The 18663-nt window shown below is 45.3% G+C and overlaps 1 protein-coding gene across 3 annotated transcripts in view; it reads right to left on the reverse strand.

The window, feature by feature from the left end:
• LOC148534901 (solute carrier family 2, facilitated glucose transporter member 9-like) overlaps nt 1-18663 on the reverse strand; it is a 104453-nt gene that overhangs the window by 57930 nt on the left and 27860 nt on the right. The window contains exon 1 of one of the 3 annotated variants that reach the window (XM_088465573.1): nt 13972-14355. The exons of the other annotated variants lie outside the window; for them this stretch is intronic. Within the exon in view, the coding sequence (XP_088321699.1) occupies nt 13972-13974 (3 nt within the window). The 5' untranslated portion in view covers nt 13975-14355. Of the gene's footprint in view, nt 1-13971; nt 14356-18663 lie in introns of those variants that run through there. 3 annotated transcript variants of the gene reach the window in all.

An 18663-nucleotide genomic window follows, 5' to 3' on the forward strand; every position in this document is an offset into this window, starting at 1 on the left:
AAATGTTCCATTTATATTCAGAACTGTTCTGAGTGACATTCACGTTAAAACCCTCAGATACTAGGGCTGCTTTTGTTGTTCAAATCTGTTTTGTGTTACCTTGGTGTTGATATTCTAGTCCTTTTACTGTCACATCTAGTTGATGTAGCAGCGTCTTTATGAAGGTAATAGTTTTTCTATATGGAATAAAGAACATTCTATTATGATGATGATGTAGCCAGCTTGGCATCTAATGTATGTCTATGTATATGGTTTTATCATGGGGGTGTATACTGTGGCTTTGCAATCTGATGTGACCCTGTATTATTTCCAAAATGCACTAGTGTTGTCCCAGACTCTGTATGAGGGTTCTTGTCAATAGTTTTACAGGGTACACACAATTTCTTAACTTTTTGGGTAAACCTATTCTGTGTTCAAGGAATCTTAAATTAAAGGGGTCAATCCTATTAGCCATGAGTTCCCTTGCGGCACAAGAAAGTCCGGCTATATTCCGCACTTATGTTACCTCCGGACTCACAGATTTCGGTTCATAGGGCTGCGTACAAAAATCCACGAGTCCTGGGTGAGATCTGGCTGCAAGCGGGCTAGTTGCTGTAATGTTGCTGGCGTTTCTACGTAATTGAATAAACAACTCACCCCCCAGGGCCATCTCTTCCATTGGGCTTGTTGGGCAGTTGCCCAAGGGCCCGAAGCTTGTAGGGGCCCACTAACCCGCCCCCCTACAGCGAGTACTCACCTCAGTCCCAGTTTCACTTCATCAGCCAGCTTCAGACTAGTCAGGCAGAGTCTCTCTGCATGTGTGGGAGGTCTGATGGGCATGCAGGAGGGTTTAATTTTATTGACCATTTAAATTATTTTCCCGTGAATGGGTGGATAGGGGGCCCCAGTTCATTAATTTGCCCAGGTCCCACACTGCTGTTAAGACAACCCTGCTCACCCACTTTGCACCTAATAGAATTGACCCCTATGTGTACGTGTAGTGAGGCCTACATATTGAATCTTGCACTTGCATTCTATAATATAGATTACATATTTAGATTGACAAGTCAAAAAACTTTTGATCTTTACAGATGTGTCATCATAGACCTAGCCTCAATACACCATGCGGTGCGAGACGCTTGGCATGAGTGAGCCACCAGGTCCCGTTCAACTCGCTCCGAGCGTCTTTTTTGCATCTTTTTCATCCAAATATGAGTCTTAGTCGAAATGCAATACGCCCACTTGTATATCTGTGCACAACTGAGTCTGTAAACGAAGCACAATGGAACGTGGCAATTAAAAAAAAGCCTTGGACACTGCATCGTTGCACTTTGCATACAGATCAGACTCAGTCACACACAGATATACAAGTGCCGCATATTAAAATAATGAGTGTACTGTAGTCTAATTGTGCATCTTAGTCTCATCACATTGTGACTATGATAGGCGAAAAAAGACATAAAGATGCAAGCAGAACTGCATTGGACGTGGCGGGCCAAGAGATGATATTTGGTGTGACTGCAACAATAGTGTATAGAGGACACATCTGTAGCTCTTCTTTAGTAGTGAAGGAAAAGATTTTGTCACTTCTGGTATTATATAGGAAATATCTCAGTACAGTGGCTAGCATTGCTTCCTCACAGTGCTGGGGGCATTCTTGCCTACTCTCCCGAATCGTCCGTGAGATTCCCAAGTTTTTGGGGAGTTGTAACACTCTCGCATCCCACCCACTTCCTAGTGTAATGGTCTGGACTTGGCGAATATAATGAGGTCTAGTTACTAAGCAGTGTTAGGAGACAGAGTGAAAAGTGATAAGGTGCCAGCCAATCAGCTCCCAACTGTCATCTCACAGGCTGTGCTTGAAAAATGACAGTTGGGAGCCGATTGGCTGGCACCTTATCACTTTTCACTCTGTCTCCTAACACTGCTTAGTAAATAGACCCCATAGTCATCACAGTCCCACCCTCTCTGCATAGTAGGTGCCAAATGACCTGATTCACCAGTCCTGTCCCCCCCCCCCCCACACACACAAACCACTTTCCCACGGTGGCGTCCTACATCTCCCTGCCGGGCCTTCTCCTGAAGAGAAAATGTAGGAAAGCAGGAGCATGGGTTAGGTTACGGGCAGGGCACCAGCTGTATGACTTTCATAGGCTTTGATTGCGTGAGTTGCTTACAGGTGCTCTGCTTTCTTTCCATGGGCCACAGTCAACCAACAACCTGGTAGGCTAATTGGCTGCTAACAGAAATGTATAGCATTCTTGCTTACTTTTGAAAAAGCATTTCAGGGAGATTGTAAAAGCAACACCTATGAGCGTGGCGGTAAAGTGGGTGTGTACTGATACATCTGAGGGGTGTGTCATAAACCTGACTTACATTCAAATGTAAACGAGCCCAAAAGCAGTTAGTAAGATCTATTTAATGCTCTGATATATTACAGAAAATGCATGTAGCCATAGGGATCCTTGGGGGATGTATGAAGCCCAGAAAAGGTAGCAGCGTTAGGTGCGCTGATACCGCTTCTCCCCGATGGACGATCGGGGGTCTTGGCGGAAAATGACAGGGCGCTATGCGTCCCTGTCATTATCGATGCTGCTATCTACAAGATAGCAGCGCCGAGCGGCAGGGCCATGTACGAATGATCATACCGCATGACCGTTCGGCCGGCTGTAGCTGTCGTTATCGACAGCTACAGCCTCGCGCTAGCCTATCCCCACTGCAGGGACAGCGCTGTCCCTGCTGGGGCAGCTGCCGGCTCCAGGGCTGCATGCGGGGATCTCGCGATACTTGCGAGATCCCGCGCATGCTCAGTGGAGCCAGCCGGGACAGAGAAACAGCGTATCAGCACTAGGCTGATGCGCTGCTGTCTCTAGCGGGTAGCGCCGGAGGGGCGAGTTAACGCTCCCCTTCTCCGGCCGATGAGATGTTCTTACATCTCATCGGTAGTGCTTCCTGCTTCGCCTCGGTAAAGAGGCGAAGCAGGAAGCGGTATATCGGCACGTTAAGTGCCGCTATCATACATCTACCCCCTTGTGCCTTATAACAAATGCAGGGGAATGATACTATTGATCCCATTTGAATGTAAATATCTCTGTTTATTTTTATATATAACATATTCGTAATGGGGGTAAGGTGCAATCGGGGAGATTGCTATGCTCTTCACAGTAGCAATCAGGGAGAATTGGCAAGTATGATGTATAGTGTTTATATATGTGTGTATATGTGCTTTGTGGTAGTGGGGCAGAGACTGAAGTGAATGATTCAATATTCTCTGTACAGCACTGAATTTGGTGGTGCAGGATATCTTTCATGTACTAAGGACGTAAATGTTCAGCCTTAGACTGTTTACAAGAAAATGTCTCAATTCACACACTCCTACCGTACAGTAGATAATATAGTAATTTTATTTTTTCTGATTACAAATCGGGTGCTATAAAATAAACCAATTTTGATGTTAGCAATATAAAGATAGGGGAGATTTATCAAACTTTGGAGAGAGAAAAAGTGGAGTGAGATAAAGTACCAACCAATCAGTTCCTAATTAATTTCTCTCTCTCCACTTTTTCTCTCTCCAATGTTTGATACATCAGCAGGAGAAGCAAGGGAGTACAGAGGACATCAACAGATGTTTGCACTATACAACACTAATTATTGTTATAGTTGCATAGTAATAAACAAGTTTAAATGGAATGCCTTCTAAAATAATCAGATGCATAAGTGGTGTGAGTTGGCACACCCACATACTGTGTAAACATTGGATAAAGCTCTGTATTCTGAAATAAGTTAATTGATGTATGCTTACCAAACCTTGTTACCGTGGTAATATAAAGTAAGCAATAAGTTTGTGATTAGCATAAATAAATCATTCAATCGCGTAAATCTCACAAGTCATCTTAACAGAAACATGGGAACTAATAATACAATAAAGGTTTCCATGACAGCCTGTTATTACAAAGGAAAATATAATCTAAAATACTGAACATAATCATAGATAATAGAAGTTAACCCTAAGGTTTACTAAGTTATTTATATAGCGCATACATATTACACAGCACTAGGGGGTAGATTTACTAAAGTGAGAGTTTTTAGAAATGAGTTTTAAAAGTGATGTTGCCCATAGCAACGAATCAGATTCTAGCTATTATCGTCTAGAAGGTGCTAGTTAAATGTTAGTAGAATCTGATTGGTTGCTATGGGCAACATCACTATTAAAATTGATTTCTAAAAACTCTCAGTAAATTTACCCCTAGTTGTCATTCACATCGGTCCAAGCACCAGTGGCCTTTATAATCTATATTCCCATCCCTACCTATCAGTATGTTTTGGATTTTTTAAACCCACATGGAGGCCCGTATACAATTAGAAGCGAAAAGCCGAGATCCGCAAAAAAGTATCGCTGTTTGCGACTTTTCACCTGTCAGAAAAGTATTGCCATGTTCAATTCCATACGCTTTTCGCCAGAGCCGGATTTCCCACTAGGCAACAAAGGCACCTGCCTAGGGCCCGCCGGCTCCTAGGGGGCCCGTTGCCAGGGTTGGATGGAGGCTATTACCTGGGGATCAGGCGGAGCGCCTGAAAGTGTCAGGTGGTTCACATTTACAGCACACTGTGCTGACTAGCTGAGAACTCCGGCAGGCGGAAGCAGCCTGACAGGTGCCGGCTCCAGGACCAGGGGAAAATGCTGTGTTGTGCATGTGACTAAAGGGGGTCGCGTGACGTCACAGGTCACGCTGCGTACCCTGTCCCACCCAGGCCCGAAGACAGGGGGGGTACAAAGGCTACTCCCATCCTGGGCCCAGAGGTACAGAGGGGCCCCGAGGAGCCGCGGCAGCTACATGCACTTTTTATCAAACAAGGAAGCCACCAGAATAATCGCCCCGGTGACTTCCCTGGCTACCCCCATCGCCTAGAGAGTACTGTTCTGCGCATGCGCGGTGTAGTAATGAATCACGCCGCGGTGTCTTTGAGTGTGATGTTCCGTCTGCACTGGACTTTCTGTCCCTTCCTCCCACCCTGCCACCGCGCCGGCCTCCAAGGACGAGCAGTAGGAGGAGGCAAGACAGTATGCGGAAGCTGAAGTAGCAGAACCATAGTGCTGTCTGCTCCAATGACTGCAGCCACCTTCCCCAGCCTAGAGGCAGCCGCAGCAGCTATTCACTGACTGACTGACAGAATCATCAAAACAGGGAGTTCTGAGATACTGTAAGTGGATTTTTACTTTATATATACACACTCATTGTGTGTGTGTATATGTATATTTATATATATATATACATATGCATAGTGTATGTGTGTGTGTATATATATATATATATATATAAATATGTGTATATAGTTATACACACACACACACACACATATATATATACACATAGTGTATGTGTGTGTGTATATATATGTGTATATTGTTATACACACACACACATATATATACATATGTGTGTATATGTATACTGTATATTTATAAACAGTATAAACAATATATCTGTATGTTTGTGTGTATATATATATATATATATATATATATTTGTATGTGTGTGATATAGTTGATAAATTTGTGAGATGTGGGTGCAGACTCTTGTATAGGGTCTAGGCCAGTCATCTATTAGGCAGAGCAGGCTACTTCCTAATATTCAGTGATACAGATCAAAGGGATATGTAAATGGGGGGGCACATTCATTTAGCCATGGGACGTGCTGCATGTGCAGCTCTGCCATGAGCTATTCAATCACTGGAACTAAACTGTGCGATAAGCTTTAGAAGTTACACTTAGGGGCATATTCAATTTGGAGCGAAAAGTCAGTTGCGGACTTTTCACCGTCATCGCTGGTTTCAGGGACAAAAAAGTATCGCGCTTGTACCCGCATATCCCCGTATTCAATTCCAAATTGGCGAAAACTAAATCAGCAAAAAGTCCTGTCATTTTTGGGGAAATCAGCCTGACAGCCCCCAAAAGATGCTCTGACATGGGGGATCACTATGGGTACCCCTGAATAGGCCTGCTAAAGGTATTTGAGGTCTTTAAATTATCTCATTGGCTGCTTTTTTGCGTCATTGAGAAAGTGGTGAAGAATAGAATTTAGCAACTTTTTATGGAAAAATAAGTAGTCCCATCAAATTTGGGGTACATGAAAATGGGTGCAAGCATATTTTAAAGTTGCTAATGTGAAAAATCCACCTGGCGCAAGCACCTGCAATCCAAAAACACCTGGGGTGTACTTGGGAATCCCCCTGAGTCTATTTTGCTAGTTTTAAAGTTTGTCCCCCACCTTTTTTTTTTGCCCCCAAAACAAAAGTACTGTTTTTGAGGTGTCCTGTGGAATTTTTTTTTTTTACACGATTACCTTTGGAGGACTGTCCAAGGGGTGCAGGGTGGTTTTTGGAAGTTTGTACCCCAAAACCCCAATTATGCACTTTTCGCCACCTATTCATAGGTGATACTTTATCGCTGGGTCTGAAGCATTAACTTTTCGCACTGGCGGAAAGTCGTAAAAATTGAATACGGGAATAAGTGAAAACTGCGAAAATGACGTCATCGGCAATAAAGTATCGCCGATAACGGCTTTTCGCAGCCTATTTGAATATAGCCCTTTAAGTCCTTCTGGGCCTTTACCGCGTGGGGTAAATCCATAATTGTGGGCACTATGGGTTCACACTCGTTATCAATGGGATAACCATGCATGAAAATTAGTAAGTGATTGAATAACGCCTGTCATTAAATGTGGGGGTTCGAAGATTTTAGGTCGAAGGGGCTGGCAGGGGGAGTTTCAAGCGGGGGCCCCCAGAGACATCAGTGTGTCAGGCCCCAAGATTTCTTTTGCCGGCCCTGGTCCCACCCACGCACACATTGCAAACACAGCCAGTGCAGCCACTGACTAGTAATCACTGAGGTTGTTGCTGCTGCATACCGGTGCTACAACGGGCTAAAGGCAAGTGAGGGTCATTATGGAGGTCCTCCTGAAACTTTCCCTGCAGCTCTGTGAGGTGAGGTGACGTATATTGTTTTCCTGTGGCGGACGTAGTGTGTATATTTTTTTCCTGTGGGACGTAGTGTGTATATTTTTTTCCTGTGGCGGATGTAGTGTGTATATTTTTTTCCTGTGACGGATGTATTGTGTATATTTTATTCCTGTGGCGGACATAGTGTGTATATTTTTTTCCTGTGGCGGACGCAGTGTGTATATTTTTTTACTGTGACGGACGTAGTGTATATGTTTTTTTCCTGTGACGGACGTAGTGTGTATATTTTTTTATTGTGACGGACGTAGTGTATATATTCTTTTCCTGTGACGGACATAGTGTGTATATATTTTATCCTGTGATGGACGTAGTGTGTATATTTTCTTCCTGTGACGGAAGTAGTGTGTATATATTTTTCCTGTGACGGACATAGTGTGTATATTTTTTTTCTGTGGTTGACATAGGGCCTGATTCCGACCCGCTCGGAAGCGGGTCGATGGCTGGCGCTCACATCCAAAAGGGGCGGCTGTCGATGTTGATCGACAGCTCGCCCCGTTTGCAAGGCGGGCAAGGGGGGTGGCTGGCCAAACGGAGGCATTCCCGAAGGAACGCCTGTCATTTTGGGGTGGCCCCACTGACATCACGAGTGATGTCAATGGTGAGCTTCCGGCTCTATTAGAGCCGGAAGCTCACTGGGGCTTGCGGAAGACAAGACCCTACCACAAGGGTCTTGTCGCAAGCCCCGATGGTCGCGACCATCGCGACCATCACCTGGCCGCTCACTAAAGCTGTGGGTGGTCACCAAAAAAAAATAAAACGCCCATCAGACCTGTGAGCTGCCTCCGGCAGCAAGCGGGTCTGAATCAGGGCCATAGTCTGTATTATTTTTCTGGAGCAGATATTGTGCACATTTTTTTCTGTAGCGGACAATGGGCCTGATTCAGACCCACTCGCGAGCGGCTGTCCGCTCGCAAGTGGGTCGATGGTCTGCACTGAGCATGCGCACGACGGAGGGAGCTCCGTCGTGCGCATGCGCCAGACACGACGAGCGAAGGACTTTCCTTCGCTCGTTGTGTCCGATCAAAGGGGGCGTGCTGTCAATGTTGATTGACAGCACGCCCCCTTTGGTGGGCGTGCCGGGGGCGTGCCTCCCTGACGGGGGCGTTCCCACGGGAACGCCTCCCGTCAGAAGCCGGCCCACTGACATCACTAGTGATGTCAGTGGGAGTGATTTTGGCTCTGATAGAGCCAAAATCACTCCGGAGCTTGCGGTTGAAAACCTCAACCGCAGGCTCCGGCTCGCTATTTCGATGGTCGCGATGGTCACGACCATCGCGGCCATCAAAATGCACGCTCGTATAGCCTGTGGGTGGTGACCCACAGCTATACGAGCGTCCAGGAGGACGCTCCATGAAAATGGAGCCCGGCCCTCATGCAGAGCGTGCGCTCTGCTCAGAGCGTACGGCTCTGAATGAGGGCCAATGTGTATATATTTTTTTTCCTGTGGAGGAAAATGTGTGTATTTTTTTTTCTGAGGTGGACAATATATATTGACTACTTGGTATTTCTCTACTTGTCTTCTGTGGAATAACTTGTTATATTAAAAAAAATGGATTGTTTGGGGGAGGGGGCCCCAAACTGGTATCTTGCCTAGGGCCCCATAAGGTCTAAATCCGGCTCTGCTTTTCACGTATGCGAAAACGCAATGCACTGTAATAGGTGAAAAAGATTCGCCTCTGAATAGGTGGAGAAAAGAAGTGCAACATTTTTATTTGGGGTGCAAAGGTGGGGAAACCACTCAGAGCCCTTGGGACAACTGCGTCAAAAAATTCCTAAAAAAAAAACCTTAAGAACATCCCAAAAAAATTCTTTGAATTTGGGGGTGAAACAGTGCAAAGTGGCAAACTAGCAAAATTAGGTACTGGGAGTGCACTAAGAAGGGGTCAAGTGTTTTGGGGATTGCAGATGCATTTTTGGGGGTGCAATTTCGCATTATTTAAAAGTTCACTTTGAGGACATTAAAACATGTTTGCACCCATTTTCATGTACCCCAAATTTGACTGGGCTACTTATTTTCTCCCAAAAATACTGCTTTATGCTATTCTTCACCACTTATGCAAATACGCTAATTAGTGGCAATTGTGAGAACTTATGAACCCCAAATAGTTTCATTAGTGTTAATCAGGCACTACTACATTGTTCCCCAATGTTTCTGCATTTTTTTGGGGGGTACAGGCTGATTTCCCCGATTCTGACACAACTTTTCTCCTGTCTCCATTTTCCCGTCTTTTGGAATTGAATGTGGCGAATATCGGGGGTGCACACAATAAGTTTCCCCTGGTAAAATGTAGGCTAAAAGTCCGGCATGCGAAATAGTATCGCGGGTGCAAAACCAATTGAATACCGCCCGAAGACGGGAAAGCATACAAATTCCACATAGATAGGACCGTGGTTAGAATTTAGCCCATGACCCTAGTGCTGTGAAGCAGCACAGATAACAATTGCATCACTGTATAATATGTTGATTAAAAGACACTTTGTTAAAAGCACAGATTTTGTACAAAGCAAGCAAGGTTTGCACAGCTTTGAAAAATTGTGTTAGGTATATTGCCACTACTTTTATATTAGCAGCCATTACTATAAATTAATTTAGGAATTTATTATCAATCTGTGATGGTCTACTCCCCTCTCACAATTTGTTTAACTTAAGGTCCCCATAAATCTGCGATGGATCGTCGCTATGTAGCGATGGGATCGGTAATGCTGACCAATGGCCATCGATGTTCCGCAATCCCTCGCAGGATTGGTGAAATTCTACATGTTAAATTTCACTGATCTGCCAATCACGGTCATTTTTTGATCTGATCGGCATATCTGTGAAATCCGACATGTTGGATTTCAGCGATCCTGCGATGCCGTGTTGCAGGATCACTACAATCCGTCGCAGATGTATGGGGGCCTTTGAAATTTATTGTATCCCAATCTAGTGTGCGTTGAGTACTGGGGGTGGGTTCCCAATCAGTGAGCACACAGACACATATTTGTAGCTATACTTATTACTGATCTTTTAGGCTGCATAGCCATAGGCTGCTATAGTCCGTGTTAGATTATAAGTGTAATTACAATTTGATAACTAAGATGGAGTTACACCGGAGTTAAGCTGAGGAAAACTGAGGGAGAACATCCTCAAAGCCAGACCACTTTCTGAAGGACATCAAGCAACATACTTATGTGAATTAGCTAATTCACCATCACTAACAGCTACTGTATGCATGTCCAGGAAACTCCTTACTGCACTCCCTGCAAGTACTTCCTTATCTACTTGCTGCTCTTATTGATTTGCCTTCATACTACTGAACATCCTGTTTGCCCTGTCTTGCCTCTTTCCATTGCATCACATCTGTCCACTTTAAACATTCTTTCATTTAATAATTAATTCCTGCACCCACCACTCACACACCTATCTTTATATTTCACTTATGGAGCTGCGCTCATACTGCGCAGCACTGTTCTTTTACCTGTATTTTTGAATATTTAACTACTTTTATCCACACTGTCTCTATATCACACAGCCTCCACTCCATTTTTCATCTCACTTATTACTACGTCCACAGCATCAACACCCTTACTCAAGCACCCACCTCATTCAGTGTCTACAGAATCCTCTACTTAACCTACTTTATCCACGTCTATCCTCACCCTCTTGTCTCCTCCACTTGCTGTTCCCCCTTTTTTCTCTCATCAGTCTGCTTTCGAACCCTCTGCTTCTTTCCCCCACCTTTCCTGTTCCTCCACTTTCAACCACCTCCCTCCCTCCATGGCCTTGCTACCCCACCACTAAGCCCCATTCCCTCCTGGTTCTGCCTGTCACCTCCAGGGCTGCCAAAAGAAATTCTGGGCCAGGGTACAGCAACATCCTGTGGGACCACAGCATGTTGGGCATGGCTGCACCCTTTTGTGGGTGGGTCTAGCATGTGAGAAGCACCCACTCAAAGTATTCACTATTAGGATGGCAGGGCAGTCCCAAAATATCTGCATTTTTAGCTGGATGTATTTAGATGCTAAAATGTAACAGACAAAAATTAAAGTGCAACTATTTTATTTTGTACATTTCACATAAACAAAATCTATTTTTTGTCATAGAGATAGATGAACGAAGGACTTAATTTTGACATAACATAAGGTCATCTTATACACACACATTCCGCAGTATAGGTGTAGTAGGTATTACCGCTGGCTGACAGCGGAAGCCTGGCAGGGGTGAAGATCCCGATCGCTAATTAAGGTAAGTACCGCTAACCTAATTCCCTACCCTAACCCTCCTTTAGGGGTGCCTAACCCTAACCTCCCCCCTCGTGCCTAACTCTAACCCCCCTCTAAGTGCCTAATCCTAACCCCCCCTTTCCCGCAGCCTAAACCTAAGTCCCCCGAGGGGTGCCTAACCCTAACCCCCGCTTCCCCTAGCCTACACCTAACCCTCCCGGGGGGGGGTGCCTAACCCTAAGTCCCCCCGGGAGCCCTAGGACTGGCGTATGTCTAATGACAGGCGTCGGGATACGACGCCTGTCATTAGTACCTTGCCGGGATTAGACAGTCGTGAAGCCAGCGGTCGGCATTTAGACCGTCGGCTTCCTACTACATCCCCGCAGCATATATCCAACCCACTGCTCCATGCTCCATCCTCACTATCTACTCCATCTGTGTTGCCCCTGTCTGTATGCCCCTCCCCTTTAGAATGTAAGCTCTTGCGAGCAGGGCCCTCGTCCCTCACGTACTTCTCCTGCCCCTACTTATACTATCATTTACTACTAACTCCCCAATTGGCACCTAACACTTGGTTGCTGACGCCCTGCTGCTTGTGGTATTTAGCAATGTTTATAAACCATGTCCTGCATTGGTTTGTATTACTATTAACTGTGTTTCTTGTGTACTCATTTATGTACTGTGTAAGGCACTGCGGAACCTTTATGGCGCCATAATAATAAAGGATAATAATAATAATAATAATAACGTTTTATATAAGGCAACAAAAGACAGGAAATAAGGCTATTACGGTTGGTAACAACCTGATCTGTTCCCAAATCCCAAGGATTTCCTGGTAACATCATTCAGAAAATATAATTATATCATATAATATCATATAGAACATTTCAACCATAACTACATTACATCTCCACATTATCAACAATTACATAAGCAACCACAGTTGCAAAACCACAAATAATGCAAAATACTCAAATCTAATTTAAAGTTATACACAGTATTGCTACATATATATATCCTCCGTCAGACTGCCATGCCGCCTCCTCACGCTGGTTTATATAAGCCGCCTGAGGGGCGGGGCGATGATGTTGCGAGCTGTGATTGGCACGTGGTGGCCATCTTTGAATTTGAAAAATGGCACTGAGGGGCCATTTTTTAAATGGGCTTCACTGCCAAACTCGGCAGAATGGCTGGCAGGGACTGGATCCTCTGGGATCTAGGCCCACGACAACACCCACACAGGCACCGTGTCCCGTCGCTGCTGCCACCGTGTCTCGTAGCCCGCACTGATGCCGCCGCCGGCCACTCCACCGCCGCCGTTGATGCCCGCTCCACCGCTGCCGTGTCCCCGCTTACGCCCGCTGCCATTGGCGGGTTGCTCCACCGCTAGCGCCCGCAAAGGCAGCCATCTTGGTGCACCCAAGTGAAGCCACAGTGAGTACATCTGCTGGAGGCTCCTACTGAGGCTGCGCCACGAATTGAAGCTTCCTATCTTTAGAATGGTGCAATTGTGAGGTAATAGTTTAAAACTGTAACTTTCTCAATTACCTGAACCCCCAAAGACCCTACCCTGGGACAATAGCTACCTAATAAAACAAACCCCAAATCTAAATTTGCCCCCTACCCTGAGTTATGCCTTTCCAAAAGTCCCCCACAGAGAACAGCAGAAAAGTGGTCCTACAGTAATTGAGAGTGTCAGAAAAAACTGATAGTTGGAACTTACTCCCAAATCCTCAATCCAAATTTGATGTGCAGCACTGAGTGGCAGTTCTACCCGCCCGTGCCAAATTTCAGCTTGGTACTTCCTATAGCTTTTGAGGTGTAACCCCTTAAACACCATGCCCCCCCCCTGCGGAATTCTCTATGGAGAATTCCGTTTTTTTTTCCCGATTCAGCCTTAATATAAGGGCATGTGCCTATATATATATATATATATATATATATATATATACATACATACATATATATGTTTCTACTTTATTTTTTCTTCTGTCATTACCTATTTAAGTGTGCCCGTTTCTCCATCATAACACATGTGCTGCAGTGTTGCTATGCGCCTCTGTGACCATGCAGTAAAAAACAAAATATACCCGAGGCGCTGGAATGGATACATCAGTATACCAAAAAGGTGTATTTAAATCGACCTTGATAATGAATAACAATGAGTGAATCAAGCTGCTGTGTTAAATGGTAGCCAACCATAAAATGCAAATAAAGAAAAAGAAAAACAGCGCTGCATTCACTCAATTACTCAGAAAAAATAAGAGATAATGCCTTGGCCACATAAAATTTATATTTTAATACATCTGCAATAAGTACACACTAATTGGGATAATACACATCCTTCTGAAAATAAAAAATACAATTTATAAGCACCTCTCAGCAGGAAAAATCTATATAAAAGAATCCTCTCTTAAGATAGTACACACTGGTGCGATGTTGGCCAAATCGTAACAACAGAACGTGCATATTGTGCAGTGTGTATGCACTATAAGCCTGCTTCGCGGTCACATGCGACGTCATCCATGCTGCACGGCCAACCTGATGATATTGCATGGGGCACCATGCAATGTAATGAAGGATGAAACGAGTGATCGTTCCAATGTTCATTAGATCGCTCTGATGTGTACCAAGGATCCAATATGTTGGCCCGTCAGAAGACATATCATCTGGGTACACATCACTCAGTGTGTACCCAGCATTAGTAAGATATAAATCCAGTCACTGGGACTAATAAAAGTTCAGAAACAGTTAACAACAATGTCTCACCATAATGGCATCAGTCTCCAGTCGGTACCTTTGGAAATGTGAGCCTTTTGTGCAAATGGTATGGTTGTTGTCCTGAACAGGAATCACATGGAGGATAAATATATACCAGTACTAAGCCAGAACCATGATGTGCTGATAACCGCAGGAACTGTGTCCGCAATACATAAGGAGCCAATAGCAGTTACTGTGTTCTCTCTTACTTAGAGATCCCACCGCAATGTGTAGAAGCAGCATCCAAATCCACGACTGTGTGGGACAGGTGCCGATGGTCCGCAGACCTGAGAGTTAAGCTGGCAGGCATACAGTCTAGATGAGCATCTTCTGGAGCCCTGGCTCTGCAGCAGTGTGTAGGGACCAAGACACTTGTCCTCGCACACAGGGGAGCACACTGACCGGAGCTCTTTGTGCAGGTCGGCATGCAATTCAGCTGGGTTCAGATGGCAGAATAGTGAGGTGCACCAGTAAAACAGCCCTGACCAGTTTCTTTCTGGGAATGATGGAATTCCATTCCCGGGCTGGGCTGTTTACTGGTGCTCTCAGTGTCTGTCTGTCACTTTGCTACAGTACCTCACTATTCTGCCATCTAAACACAGCTGACTTGCATGCCAACCTGCACAAGGAGCTCCGGTGTCAGTGTGCTCACCTGTGTGTGTGAGCACCTGTGTCTTGGTCACTGCACACTCACTGTTGCACAGTGTATTTGGCTGGAGCTCCAGGAGGTGCTCATGTAGACTGTTTAACTGCCAGCATAACTCTGCAATCTGTGGACCGCTTGCACATGTCCCACACAGTGGTGGATTCGGATGCCACTTCTAAACATTGCTATTGGCTCCTTATGTATTGTGGAGACAATTCCTGCGGCTATTAGCACATTGTGGCTCTGGATTAGTACTAGTATATCCATGTGATTCTTGTTTAGGACAACAACCAGATCATTTGCACAAAAGGCTCAGATTTCCAAAAGTATGTACTGGAGACTGATGCCATTATGGTGAGACATTGTTGTTAACGGTTTCTGAACTTATATTAGTCCCAGTGACTGGATTTCTATCTTATTAAGAGAGGATTCTTTTATATACATTTTTTTCTGCTGAGAGGTTCTTATAAATTGTATTTTTGTACTTATTGCATAGGTATTAAAATATAAATTTTGTGTGGTCAAAGCATTGGCCCTCATTCAGAGCCGTACGCTCTGAGCAGAGCGCACGCTCTGAATGAGGGCAGGCCTCCATGAAAATGGAGCGTCCTTATGGACGCTCGTATAGCTGTGGGTCACCACCCACAGGCTATACGAGCGTGCATTTTGATGGCCGCGATGGTCGAGACCATCGCGACCATCGAATTTGCGAGCCGGAGCCTGCGGTTGAGGTTTTCAACCGCAAGCTCTGGAGTGATTTTGGCTCTATCAGAGCCAAAATCACTCCCACTGACATCACTAGTGATGTCAGTGGGCCGGCTTCTGACGGGAGGCGTTCCCGTGGGAACGCCCCCGTCAGGGAGGCACGCCCCCGGCACGCCTACCAAAGGGGGCGTGCTGTCAATCAACATTGACAGCACGCCCCCTTTGATCGGACACAACGAGCGAAGGACTTTCCTTCGCTCGTCGCGTCTGGCGCATGCGCACGACGGAGCTCCCTCCGTCGTGCGCATGCTCAGTCCAGAACATCGACCCACTTGCGAGCGGACAGCCGCTCGCGAGTGGGTCTGAATCAGGCCCATTATCTTTTATAAGAGTGAACTGAGTGAATGCAACATTTTGTTCTTTTTCTTTGTTTGCCTCTTTGAACATGTTCATAAAGTAGTTTAGGCAATAAAGTAACATGTTTATACAGTTGCTGAGCTAGCCATTGTGGATTCAAATTTGTATTTGCAAAGGCAGTTCCTTAAGCTAGATACACACTTGTACAATCATACTTGAGATCTGATTATTCTTACAATTAAGCTTGGTACACAGTGAGACCACCAGCAATAGTTCCGACTCTCCAGATGATTTCCCTTGAGCCCAGAACTAGCAAAATAGAGCATACACACACTGCAATCTTGCAAATGACCTAACGATATATATTGTATCATTTAGTCGTACACACTAGAACAACCATTGTTAGGATCCCAAGAATGGATGGCAAGAAGATGACTTCAAATCGGACTGACATATCGCAGGTTGTCCAGTTGGATGTACAGACTAATTATGTGCCCCATATCGCTAGCAATGTTGTCAGGTTTGATGTGCAGCGTGCGACCACGGAAACGTGTATATTGAGCGTACACACTGGCTGATGTAAGCGATTTGCCGTTACGAATCGGTAAATCATCCCGAAATTCGTCCAGTGTGTACCCAGCTTTACACTTAAGCTGGGTAAACACTGACAGATCATTGGCCGATCAATTGATCAACTAATGTATCTGCTGCCCGTCGACCAGTGTGTAGCCGCGATATGTCAGCGCTCACCAACATATCGTATTGGCTGTGCTGCACAGCAGATGGACAGATATGTCTCCAGACATATCTGTCCATCGGCAGGTGTGTACGAGCGGTCTGCAGACCACCCGTACACACACAGCAGCAGCCGCGAGGAGGGGGGCGGGACATACCCCCCGCCCACCGGGACACGCCCCCTGGTTGCCGGGACCTGCGGGCAGACACAGATGATGGTTGTTCAGTGTGTATGAACAACTATCATCTGCAGATCACTCGATCTGCAGATATATCTGTATAGTGTGTACCCACCGTTACAATTGAAAGTTCAGATGAAAATGCAGATTCATGTGCGCACACTATTACAATCTACCATTCTATCTGTAATCCTCATCTGCTAAAAAGATTGTGACTGCAGGAGTAGCAGTAGAAGTATTGCACATAACGGTTGGTAGTGTGTACACACTTCCAGGTTTGTCCGACACTGTACCATCACATATTAGAACGTCCATAATACCAGATCTGCAGATGTGATCTGTTTTCTTCTGATAAAACATCATTGTAGGTGCGTACAAGTATCTCACTAACGGGTCGGAAATCGGTAGATCTGTCAGACAATTGTATAGGTGTGTACCTAGCTAATCTCTTGTTTGTATGAACAACATTTTATCTAGATCTTAAATCCGGGAAAGACAGGACAGTACAACAATATGGAGTTTACTTTTATCTGTTTGTGGTAGTACAATGCCTTTGGGATATAAAAATGCAGGTTTGGGTTTCAGCAAGAGTTAAGCTGTGCATACATTGTCAGATAAAATGTCTGTGAAACCGATGGACATTTTGGGCCTGATTCAGAGCCGCTCGTAAGCGGCCGCTCGTTCGCTCCGAGCGATGTTCGCACAACTGCGCATGCGTATGGGTTGTAATCCGCATGCGCGAACCAGTCATTGCGGTCGGAAATTGTGTGCTCGCAAAATAGCGAATGCCTGCTAATTTGAGTGACAGAATGAGGCGTTTGTGGGTGGTAACAGGGGAAGGTGCTTGACAACGGGGAATGGAGATCCGAACGCAGGCGTGCCAAACGGTCAAAACGGGCGTTTTAAGGGTGTGCATAATTAACAAAGCAGTGTCATCGACCACGTCACTTGGTTGTCTTTTAGCCTGAACTGCTCGCATGATTGCGGTAGGAAAATGCTACCACAAGCACTGCGAGCAGTTCAGACACCTTTCGATTTACTCGATTAATCTAATAAATAGCGGAGATGACGTAGGATGCGAGCGGCCAGGGGGCGTTTTTTTTAAAATAGCGAGCGCATGTTTAGTTTGCTCGTTCAGACATAGAGGCGTGAACAGACCGCAAAGAGCGAGCGCTCTATTTAAATATCCGGCCCCTTTTTCTGAACGAGCGAGCGCAAATAGCGTCCGGCTCTGAATCAGGCCCTTTATCTGATAGTCTGTAACCCATTAGATATTGTTGCCATACACTGTGAGATAGTTCACAGTGTATGGCCCACGATCTCTGCTTTCCTCCACTGTGAAGGATTCCCCATTACTGTCCTATGACGGAACAAGAAATGACGGTCACTCGGCTGGTGGCAGCACATACACTGCCCGACGTGGCGGATTAGCAGTTTACAACATCGGATTTGTACAATTGTCTGGCTGATCTGACAATATCAGGCGGATAGGCCAGATAATTGTATAATGTATGGTCAGCATTTGTTATTCAGGGCAGGATAAAAGGTCAAAGGCCTTGGACTGAAAATGTTCAAAGTGTTATACTGGGAAGGGGAGGAGCTATGACCTGGTCTGTTTGGGTGTGGTCAGAGTCGTGAGCTACATGCGCAGCTTCCGTGTCCTAGCAGTCATGTAACTGTGACTTTTGGGTCAGAATTGTGATCCTCCAAAGTTCTGGTGAGTATTTCTCCACTATCCCTATACCCTACGCGTACCCCTCCCTCTAGTGCCTAACCCTGACTTCCCCTTAGCACCTAACCCTCCTGCCTGCAGCCTAACCATAATGTCGACATTCTGACAATGTCATAATTTCACCTGTCAACATTCTGAAAATGGTGACACCTTGCCACTTAACTGTCAACATTGTGTTGTCGACATTATGAATGTCACCATTGTCATTTTCGACCTTTTGACTACATCCCTTCTAACGAAACAAGTGAACACTGAGATGGTAAACAGATTTGCTTTGCAGAAATGCATAATGTGACCCAGCAACTGATCCCATGAGGACACTGGGCCTGACTGAGCAGCAGGCACAT

Source organism: Taudactylus pleione, unplaced genomic scaffold (genome assembly GCF_031769625.1).
Source record: "Taudactylus pleione unplaced genomic scaffold, aTauple2 ptg000062l, whole genome shotgun sequence".
NCBI classification, from domain to species: Eukaryota; Metazoa; Chordata; class Amphibia; order Anura; family Myobatrachidae; genus Taudactylus; species Taudactylus pleione.